Source organism: Hyperolius riggenbachi, chromosome 12 (assembly GCF_040937935.1).
Source record: "Hyperolius riggenbachi isolate aHypRig1 chromosome 12, aHypRig1.pri, whole genome shotgun sequence".
Lineage (NCBI taxonomy): Eukaryota > Metazoa > Chordata > Amphibia > Anura > Hyperoliidae > Hyperolius > Hyperolius riggenbachi.
This window is the reverse complement of record NC_090657.1, coordinates 15,224,477-15,235,324: the sequence shown is the minus strand read 5'-3', so window position 1 is coordinate 15,235,324 and position 10,848 is coordinate 15,224,477. Positions and strand designations below refer to the sequence as shown.

General features: G+C 48.4%; 1 protein-coding gene across 1 annotated transcript in view; it reads right to left on the bottom strand.

The window, feature by feature from the left end:
- Window positions 1-288: 288 nt before the first annotated feature.
- Window positions 289-10,848, bottom strand: part of TMEM92 (transmembrane protein 92) — a 69,575-nt gene continuing 59,015 nt past the window's right edge. The window contains exons 4-5 of the mRNA XM_068264573.1: window positions 6,335-6,488; window positions 289-1,579 (exon numbers count right to left, since the gene is read on the bottom strand). Of these exons, the coding sequence (XP_068120674.1) occupies window positions 1,472-1,579; window positions 6,335-6,488 (262 nt within the window). The 3' untranslated portion in view covers window positions 289-1,471. The remainder of the gene's footprint in view (window positions 1,580-6,334; window positions 6,489-10,848) is intronic.

The window sequence follows — 10,848 nt, the reverse complement described above, 5'->3', positions numbered from 1 at the left end:
ACGTCACTCTCCTACTCGGACTCCTCCTCCTCACTCCACTGCCAGCCACCGGTACTATTTAACTTGCATTAAACTTTTTTTATGGGGAAGCGGGCAGAGGGGGGAGCGCTAGCGGAGGGGTGGGGGGAATTTCCGCCCCCCCCCCACGATCTGGGCATGCTCCCCCCTTATGCCTGCGACCCCATAGGGGGGCCGTATTCGGCCAAACAGGGCCCTGTTCGGCCGGCCATTGAGCAGTTCGGGCGAGCCCGAACAGTTTGGCCGAACACCATTAGGTGTTCGGCCGAACTCGAACATCACCCGAACAGGGTGATGTTCTGCAGAACCCGAACAGTGGCGAACACTGTTCGCCCAACACTATATAACACTAGATGAATGTATGGATCCTGTAGTGAACGGTCAACAGGGTCACTTGAGATTAGCTTTTTTTTAGCATTTGGGGCTCACAGTACTACAAGCTACTGTTTGATTTCAGCAGAAATTAAACTAGGTAATTTGCATTCTCCCCCCTACTGGCTCCATAAGAGGACTACATAGAGAATCCAGCCTAGATTAGAAGCATGTAGTCCCTTGTCTAGGTAAGACTACATTAGTCTTTTTAGGCTCAGAGGTCAAATTTAGGGTATAAAAACTCATACTAGAATTCCTAAATGTCGGGGAACGTTAACGGGGATAGCTAAATCCTTTTGTGTCCCTCCAAATCGGATTTATCTTTTTTTATTTGGCAGAACCTTTTTTTCACTAGCCAGAATTATCCTCCATTTGTCTCATTGGTTCACAAAGCTACATGAAACAGAGTAAAATGTATTGCTCTCTTCACACCGTTACAACTTTGCTCACATCTGTGGGAATGTTGGCATATTACACGTAATCACTCCCAACTCAGTAACAGCTGACAGCCACGGAAGGCAGCTCTGCCAGTGAAACATATGGTGAGGGTCAGATGGCTATCAGGTGAACCTCAGGGCAATCATAGGTATGTCAATATAATGCAGCTTCTGAGGATACAGTAAATATATAGAAATGACCTGATTAGGATTGTTTTTTCTTAGGGAAAGTGTTGGTAGGCCTTGAAAATACCCCCTAAGTACATCTTCTTGATTTTGTAACTATGAATGTTCTTAGTCCTCTTTTTTGCATACAAATTACAATGATTGGCCTCTCCCTGGTTTAGGTCTGCCGTGGTTCCGCTTGCTTTTTTTCTGCTTCCTGCAGTCTACCCTCTGTATATGTCCTCTATAGATCCTGCCATTACTCCAAGCAGCCCTATGTAGCTCCTCCCATCTCTCAAGGGAATGCTTCACTATAGCTCCTCCCGTTACCCTACAGCTCCTCCCATTACTTCATAGAACATTTCTCTATAGCGCCTTGTACTGCGTCCTATAGCCGCTCCACACATTCCTCTTGTTGCTCTGCGTGATGTCTGTAAGGGACCAATCAGTAGCTGAATTTTCATCTGATGCGTTCATCATCAACTCTGATGCCCCCAGACTGGAGGTGGTGGGCTGGCCTGTACCACGCTGCTGTAGGAAGGAGGGCTGGCTTCACTGGGAGGGTAGAGATAAGGCTTGGCAGCCACCTGTAGAATGGAACAACATGGAGTCCAGTTAGATAAGCCACTCGGCATCCACACACCATTAAAGGATACCCGAAGTGACATGTGACATGATGAGATAGACATGGGTATGTACAGTGCCTAGCACACAAATGACTATGCTGTGTTACTTTTTTTCTTTCTCTGCCTGAAAGAGTTAAGTATCAGGTATGCAAATGGCTGACTCAGTCCTGACTCAGACAGGAAGTGGCTACAATGTGACCCTCACTGATAAGAAATTCCAACTGTAAAACACTTTCCTCACAGAAAATGGCTTCTGAGAGCAAGAAAGAGGTAAAAGGGGGAATTTCTTATCAGTGAGGGTCACGCTCTAGTCACTTCCTGTCTGAGTCAGGAAGGGGTCAGCCACTTACATACCTAATATTTAACTCTTTCAGGCAGAGAAAGAAAAAAAGGAACACAGCATAGTTATTTGTGTGCTAGGCACTGTACATACCCATGTCTATCTCATCATGTCACATGTCACCTCGGGTATCCTTTAACAGATAAACATTATTTGATTGTACTGTCAATAATAAAATAAGATTTCTATCGCAGGTTTTATTTCATTTTAGCTGAAATAGTTTACTGCTGAGTTACAGATTTTACAGTTTACAGATGAGTTGTTTTAAGACCCCCATGTTGCTATTCTTCAGAGAAAATTAAAAGAGGATGGAAACTTACAATTGACCCCCTTAAATACTCTTTCTCATTATTGGATTCACCTGTGTATGTAGGTCAGGGGTCACTGAGCTTACCAAGCCAATGTGAGTTCCAATAATTGGTTCTAATGCTACGTACACACATGCGACAACGATCGTTCGTTAAGAACGACGAACGAACTTTTAATTGATGAAAGAACGACCTAAGTAAAGATAGTTTTAAAATGTGTGTAACGATCTGATCGTTAGAACGAACGTTACATCACAGAAAGCAACTATTGCGCCTGCGCATAAAAATGAGAAGTTCCATGGAGAAATAGTGAAATGCGCATGTCAAGCCTAGTACGAACGATCGTTTCCAACGATGTACTACTTTTGCAAACGATCGTCGTTGGTTAAAATCCGCCGAGACAGAACTTTCTTTTGTAGCGATTTGGCTCGTTCGTCGTTTGCCTTAATAGTCGGTGGTTCGTTTTTTGTAACGATCGTCGTTGGTAAAGATCGGGGAACGATCGTTACAAACGACTATAGTCGCATGTGTGTACGCACCTTAAGGGTTTTGGGAATCAATAAAATGACGAAAGTGCCCACATTTATGCGCCTGCCTAATTTTGTTTAAACAATTATTGCACACTTTCTGTAAATCCAATAAACTTCATTTCACTTCTCAAATATCACTGTGTGTGTCTCCTATATGATATATTTAACTGACATTTTTTTATCGTAACAACTAACGATTTATAAAGGAAAATCATGACGATTAACAAGGCTGCCCAAACTTTTGCATTCCACTGTGTACGATGAGGCTGCTTACACACCAAGACGTTACAGGCGCACGTTAGTGCGCCTGTAACGCTCCCCCAATGCACAGCAATGTAACACAAGTGGGCTGTTCACACAGCCCACGTTGCGTTACATGTAACGCTGCACGTTCTGTGCAAAGTGCAGCATGCTACGGCGTTGGAGCGGCTATAGCCGCGTTAGACTGTTTGCACATGCGCAGTGGGGGGCGGAGAGGAGGCGGGGAGAGCCAGCTACAGTAGCCGCACACATGGCTACTTAATATTCACTGCACTGGCGGGCGCTGATTGGCCGGCGGGACCACGTGATGCGGAGTGTCTCGCTCCGCATCACGTGGTCCCGCCGGCCAATCAGCGCCACTCTGGGAGACATTATAGGACTCGAGCCGCCTAACGCGGCTCACTCTACCGTCGGCTCTTGCAGCACCATGCGTTGTGTTAGGTGCATGTTATGCGACCTTAATGTGCCACCTAATGCAACGTCTTGGTGTGCAAGAAGCCTTAAAGGATAACTGAGGCTTCGGTGTTGAATAAAAGTTTTATTTGCTGCAAAAAGTATCTGGGACACAGACTGCTCCTACCCCCCCTACCTTCCCCAATTGTTTCCAACTCTGGCAAAAAGTGTCCAGACTGGGCCAAACCCCCCCCCCCCCCCCCCCCCATGGTCACCATCCTTTCCCCAGAAGCAGTGGCTGAGTGGTGTAATGGTTAAGGGCTCTGCCTCTAACGCAGGAGAGACCAGGGTTCGAATCTCGGCTCTGCCTGGTCAGTAAGCCAGCACCTATTCAGTAGGAGACCTAAGGCAAGTCTCCCTAACACTGCTACTGCCTATAGAGCGCGCCCTAGTGGCTGCAGCTCTGGCGCTTTGAGTCCGCCAGGAGAAAAGCGCGATATAAATGTTATTTGTCTTGTCTAGTTCGCATAACAGTTCGCATGTCTGCGCAGCTTAAAAGTCCTGTACCAATGAGTCCACGCTTCCGGCAATCTTCAGAACAACATGTGTGTATAAAAGGTGGCAGAGGGCTTCCAAATTGAACAGACACATGCACAGCCATGCAAACTGTGCAGGCACGGTGGCTATTGTGGACTACTACTTCTGAGGCAGGGACGGATCGGGGGGGGGGGGGGGGGGGGTGCGCAGGCAGGTCTCTTGCCCCAGGAGCAGTTTGTTGAATTCTTAAAAAGGCGGCGAAATTTGGATGGGCAGTAGGCAGCATTGATAGGCGGGCGCGGGAGCGTGACGTGTTGGTGCATTTGGCTTAGTGAGACTAGTCATTACCAGCAGGGAGATCTCTCGCTGCTCTGCGGCATTCCCCCTGGCGATTTACTAAACCCCCCGTGTGGCAACCCCCCGCAGACATCCCCTGTTCGGTGTAACTATACATATCGAGCCTTCGATCCTGCGGCTGGATGTCACACAAGCTCTGCGCTGCAGCTCCATCTTCCCTGCCGAGGACACAGACGTCACTAAGCCGCATGTCTGTGTCCCGACAGAGAAGAAGGAGCTGCAGAGCTTGGGTGACATCCGCAGGATTGCTCGGTAAGTATAGTTACACCGAGCAAGGGATGGCTGCAGGGGGGGGGGGGTGGTCACCACATGGGGGAGTTCAGTAAATTTTCACCGTCGGAGGTGGTTAAAAGGGGGGATTGCCACAAATTGGGGGTCAGTAAATTGCCACCCTTGGTGGTGAAGAAGGGGGGATTGCAACAAAGGGGGGGTCAGTAAATCGCCACCCTATTTCTAGGATTAGATGCGAGGATTGAGTTTTCGAATTATGTATTAAGGCCTAGTGCACACCAGAGCGGTCTGCTGCGGTTTGCGATCCACTTGCGGGTGCGGATCCGCTAGGGTAATGTATTTCAATGGGCTGGTGCACACCAGAGCGGGAGGCGTTTTGCAGAAACGCATACTCCCGGGCTGCTGCAGATTTTGGATTGCGGAGGCGTTTCTGCCTCAATGTTAAGTATAGGAAAAAACGCAAACCGCTCTGAAAAACGGCACTTCAGAGCGGTTTGCCAGGCGTTTTTTGTTACAGTAGCTGATCAGTAACAGCTTTACTGTAACAATACATTAAATCTACTACACCAAAAACGCTTCCCAAAACCGCAAAATGCTAGCTGAAACGCTACAGAAAAAGAAGAAAAAGCGTTTCAAAATATGCTAGCATTTTGCAGATCTGCTAGCGTTTTTTGGTGTGCACCAGGCCTAACATAAGATGTGGAATGCATTGCCACAGGAAGTAGTTATGGTAAACTCGATACCTGCATTTAAAGGGGGCTTAGATGCTTTCCTTGCGTTGAAAGACATCCATGGCTACAATTACTAGGTAATGCCCAGTGATGTTGATCCAGGGATTTTATCTGATTGCCATCTGGAGTCGGGAAGGATTTTTTTTCCCTTTTGGGGCTAATTGGACCATGCCTTGTAAGGGTTTTTTTGCCTTCCTCTGGATCAACAGGGATATGTGAGGGAGCAGGCTGGTGTTGTGCCTTCCTCTGGATCAGCAGGGATATGTGAGGGAGCAGGCTGGTGTTGTGCCTTCCTCTGGATCAGCAGGGATATGTGAGGGAGCAGGCTGGTGTTGTGCCTTCCTCTGGATCAGCAGGGATATGTGAGGGAGCAGGCTGGTGTTGTGCCTTCCTCTGGATCAGCAGGGATATGTGAGGGAGCAGGCTGGTGTTGTGCTTTCCTCTGGATCAGCAGGGATATGTGAGGGAGCAGGCTGGTGTTGTGCCTTCCTCTGGATCAGCAGGGATATGTGAGGGAGCAGGCTGGTGTTGTGCCTTCCTCTGGATCAGCAGGGATATGTGAGGGAGCAGGCTGGTGTTGTGCCTTCCTCTGGATCAGCAGGGATATGTGAGGGTGCAGGCTGGTGTTGTGCCTTCCTCTGGATCAGCAGGGATATGTGAGGGAGCAGGCTGGTGTTGTGCCTTCCTCTGGATCAGCAGGGATATGTGAGGGAGCAGGCTGGTGTTGTACTTTGTTCTCTGATTAAACTCGATGGACGTATGTCTTTTTTTAACCAAAATAACTATGCGGCTATGTAACAGTAGGGATAAGACCTTAGACGCCATAACCTGACCTTGCAAGGACCGCAACCCAGGGGACACTTTTCCCCACAGTTTGAAGCAATCGGGAGGGGGTTGGAGGAAGTGTCCCAAATACTTTTTGCAGCAGAGACGGTAAAAAAAAATCATTCAACACAAGTTATCCTTTAATTATGATGATAATGATATTAATAACAGCCAAGCTGAAAAGCTACAGATGTTTTACGTACCTCGCTATATGGGGGCGGGGCTCCCATGTCTATGAGTGGGGTCTCTCGCGGTGACAAAGGTGCCTCCGTTCGAGAGCGGAATCGGCAGACGTTATTGCAGATCCCACAAAGGCACAGCACCGAGAAGACAATCAGCATGCAGATAAACAAGGGCCTGCAATAAGAAATTGTATGTGAGATCAATATAATGAAAACATTTGACTAAATGTATGTATATATAGTGTAACCGTGGAAACAGTGGCATAGCATTAGGAGCTGAAGCGGTTGCAATCGCACCAAGGGAGAAAATCGAGCTTCAATGAAACACCTTGGGAAGATACCAGATAGCCCAGCACAGACTGGCCTGGGGTACATGACTGCTATCAGACAGATATTTCTTGTTAGCATGGGCCCAGCATTGTACAATGTTGTTGCCCAATGAGACCTTCCATTAGACAAAACATCTAATCAATTGTGAATTGAAGTGGATTTGCAATCAATCAATATTAAAGGGGCACTTTGGAGACAAATTATAAAACTTAAAATATGTGCAAACATAGACAAATAAGAAGTACGTTTTTTTTTCATTGTAAAATGAGCCATAAATTACTCTTCTCCTATGTTGCTGTCACTTACAGTAGGTAGTAGGAATCTGACAGAAGCGACAGGTTTTGGACTAGTCCATCTCCTCATAGGAGATTCTCAGCAAGGCTTTTATTCCTTATAAAGATATTCCCTAAAAATGATTTAAACAATGATGCTGGACAGCTTCCCTGCTCACTACACAGTATTTTGGCAGTTGGACCGAGCAACTGTCATTCACTAAGTGCTTTTGAAAATAAATAAATCCCAGAGAATCTCCCATGAAGAGATGGACTAGTCCAAAACCTGTCGCTTCTGTCAGATTTCTACTACCTACTGTAAGTGACAGCAACATAGGAGAAGAGTAATTTATGGCTCATTTTACTCTGGAAAAAAAATGTACATTTTATTTGTTTGTTTGCATATATTTTAAATTTTAAATTTTTTTGCCCATAGTGCCCCTTTAAGGGCTAAATCGATCTAAGGACTGATCTGCAGTGTTGGTCATACAATAATCGATCGTTATATCAATCAAGAACAAAATCGAATGGCAGCTGAAAAGTGTATGGCCAGTGGTGTGCACTACATCAAGAGCAGGAGACACTTTCACCACATTCACCGATTTCCTTACCAATAGCTCCATCTAGTGGTCCATAGTCTGCTAAGAAATTCCACTTTTACTATGCTACAAAGCATTGTATATAATTTAAAGAGAAGGTTCATGGACTATGAAAAAAAAAAAATCCTCATCCACTTACCTGGGGCTTCCTCCAGCCCGTGGCAGGCAGGAGGTGCCCTCGGCACAGCTCCGCAGGCTCCCGGTGGTCTCCGGTGGCCGACCCGACCTGGCCAGGCCGGGCTTCTTCTGCGCTCCATTGTGCGTTTCACGTCGTCGCGCTGACATCATCGGATGTCCTCCGGGCTGTACTGCGCAGGCTCAGAACTACTGCTACTACTGTGCAGTACAGCCCGGAGGACGTCCGATGACGTCAGCGCGCCGCTGTGAAACGCAAAAAGGAGCGCAGAAGAAGCCTGACCTGGCAGCCGGCCTGGCCAGGTCGGGTCGGCCACCGGGAGCCTGCGGAGCTGCGCCGAGGGCACCTCCTGCCTGCCACGGGCTGGAGGAAAGCCCCAGGTAAGTGGATGAGGATTTTTTTTTTCATAGTCCCTGAACCTTCCCTTTAAAGAGGAACTGAAATGAAAATAAGATTTAGGCCCAGTGCACACCAAAACCGCTAGCAGATCCGCAATACGCTAGCGGTTTTGGGAGCTGATTTCAGAGCGATTCTAGGTATGTTTAGAGAGGTTATCTAAACATACCTAGCGGTTTTGGGTGCGTTTTTGTGTAGCAGATTACACATATTGTTACAGTAAAGCTGTTACTGAACAGCTTCTGTAACAAAAATGCCTGGCAAACCGCTCTGAAGTAGCGTTTTTCAGAGCGGCTTGCGTTTTCCTATACTTTACATTGAGGACGAAACGCTTCCGAAAACCACAAACGTGCAGCAGGAGGCGCGTTTGCGGCTTGGCAAAAACCTCAAACCGCCGGTGTGCACCATCCCATTGCAATACATTAGCCAAGCGTTTTTCCAGGTGGATGCGGCTGGCGGATCGCTCCAAAAACCGCTTGGTGTGCACTAGGCCTAAGGCCTGGTGCACACCAGAGGAGTTTTTCTGAGCGTTTTGAGTTTTTAAATCTGAAATCAGAAATCAGAAAAGTTTATTTCGCCAAGCATGAGCGATCATGCCCGGAATTATTTTTGGCACATACATATAGCTCGGGTAGAGAAGACAGAGAAAGACAGAGAAGGAGTACATAGGGTCAGAGATAAGTTACATTTACATAGCGCATAAGGTTTACATATACATGCTTCACAGTTCATTTTAGAGGCCTAGAGGTGACCAGCGGTTAGTCCTGTTTGCCTTGTGGGGTGCTTAGTACAGTTGCCTGACCGGGAGTGGCGCAACCCGCCCATCCGCCTGTTTGGGCTTGTACTGATGGAAGTATGTGGAGGGAGTTCAAGTGGCTGGCATGGAAAGAAGGAGTTTCTATGTCTAGTAGTCTTTGCAGGGATGGCACGAAGACTCCGGCCCAGAGGGAGCAAACTGAAGTAACGGTGACCTGGGTGCGAGGGATCATTTGCAATCCTCAATGCTCTGGATTTCAGTCTCTTGTTGTGCAATAGAGCAAGTGAGGGGAGGGGGCAGCCGGTGACCCTCTCCGCCGACCTGATGACCCTCTGTAGTTTGAGCTTGTCGCTGGCAGTGGCGCCGGCATACCAGACTAACATGGAAGAGCAGAGGATTGACTCAATGGTGGCGGAGTAGAAGCTGACCAGAATTTCTTGGGTCATGCCGGCCTTCCTCAGTTGCCGTAGGAAGAAGAGTCTCTGCTGGGCCTTCCGTTGGATGACAGTGATATTGGACTTCCAGCTGAGATCGCAGGAGATAGTAGTGCCCAAGAAGGCGGGCGCAGGGCACTCTGGCCACCTCGATGCCATCAATACGGATTGGAGGTGGGGTGGGAGCAGACCTCCTGAAGTCCATGATTAGCTCGACAGTCTTTGCTGTGTTAAGCACCAGCCTGTTCTCCTTGCTCCAGTTGCAGATTCTCTCCACGTGCTGACAGTACTCGTGGATATTATCCTTAGTGACAAGGCCAACGATAGTGGTGTCATCGGCGAACTTGATGACCTTAACTGAGTCTGCCTCCGATCTGCAATTGTTCGTGTAGAGGGAGAACAGCATCGGGGACAGCACACAGTCTTGAGGGGCCCCTGTATTCGTTGTCACTGCTTGGGAGCGGATGTTGCCCAGCCTGACGACTTGGGACCTGTTGGTGAGAAAGTCCGTGATCCATAGGCGTAGGCTTGAGTGAACGCCTAGTGCAGCTAGGTCCTCATGAAGTATGTGCGGACAGATGGTGTTAAAAGCCGAGCTAAAGTCAAGGAGAAGTATTCTGACATAAGTGTTCGGCCTGTCGAGGTGGTCATTGATGTGCTCCATGCAGATATTAATTGCATCATCGGTAGACCTGTTTGCTCTGTAGGCGAACTGGTAGGGGTCAAGTAGGGGCGAGGTGGAGAGCTTGAGGTAGGCTAGGACCACGTGCTCCAGGGTTTTCATAATTACAGATGTCAGGGCCACAGGCCTGAAGTTGTTAAGGTCCACAACCCCCTGCTTCTTTGGAACAGGGATGATGGTTGACATCTTAAAGCAAGTGGGAACCTTGCCTTCCTGCAGTGACTTGGTGAAGATGTCGCAGAGGATGGGAGCAAGTTGATGGCAGCAGGTTTTCAGGCAGGCAGGAGATACGCCGTCGGGGCCGGAGGCTTTCCTGGGGCTTAGCGTTGATAGGGGGCGCCGGACATCAGCCTCACTCACCGCCAACGGATTCGGGATGTTGCTCGCAGGGCCTGGAGCGGGGGTGATCGATACCAGACGCCCCTCCCGTGCCTGGTTCTCGAACCTACAATAAAATCTGCTAAGTTCTTCAGCGAGTTGTAGGCTGGGTGCTGCATGTTTGGGTAGGGGCTTGTAGTTAGTGATGGCCTTCAGCCCTTTCCATACAGCCCTGGTGTCCATAGATCGCAGGTGTTGTTCCATCTTTGCAGAGTACTCCTTTTTGGCTGCCCTCAGCTCACGATTTAGGTCATTTCTCGCTCTCCTGTAGTCCTCCCGGTTGCCGGACTTGTGAGCGGCTTCCTTGCTTCTCCGCAGTCGACGCAGCTTGTTTGTGAACCATGGCTTGTTGTTCGGGAACACCTTGAAGGATTTTGTTGGTATGCAGGAGTCCTCGCAGAAACTGATGTATGAAGCGACGTTATCTGCCCATTCATCCAGGTCTGGCGCTTCTAAGGACTTCCAGTCCGTGCAATCGAAGCAGGCTTGCAGTTTCAGCTTGGCCTCCTCAGACCACACTTTGGCGGACTTGATTGTCGGATTAGCTGATT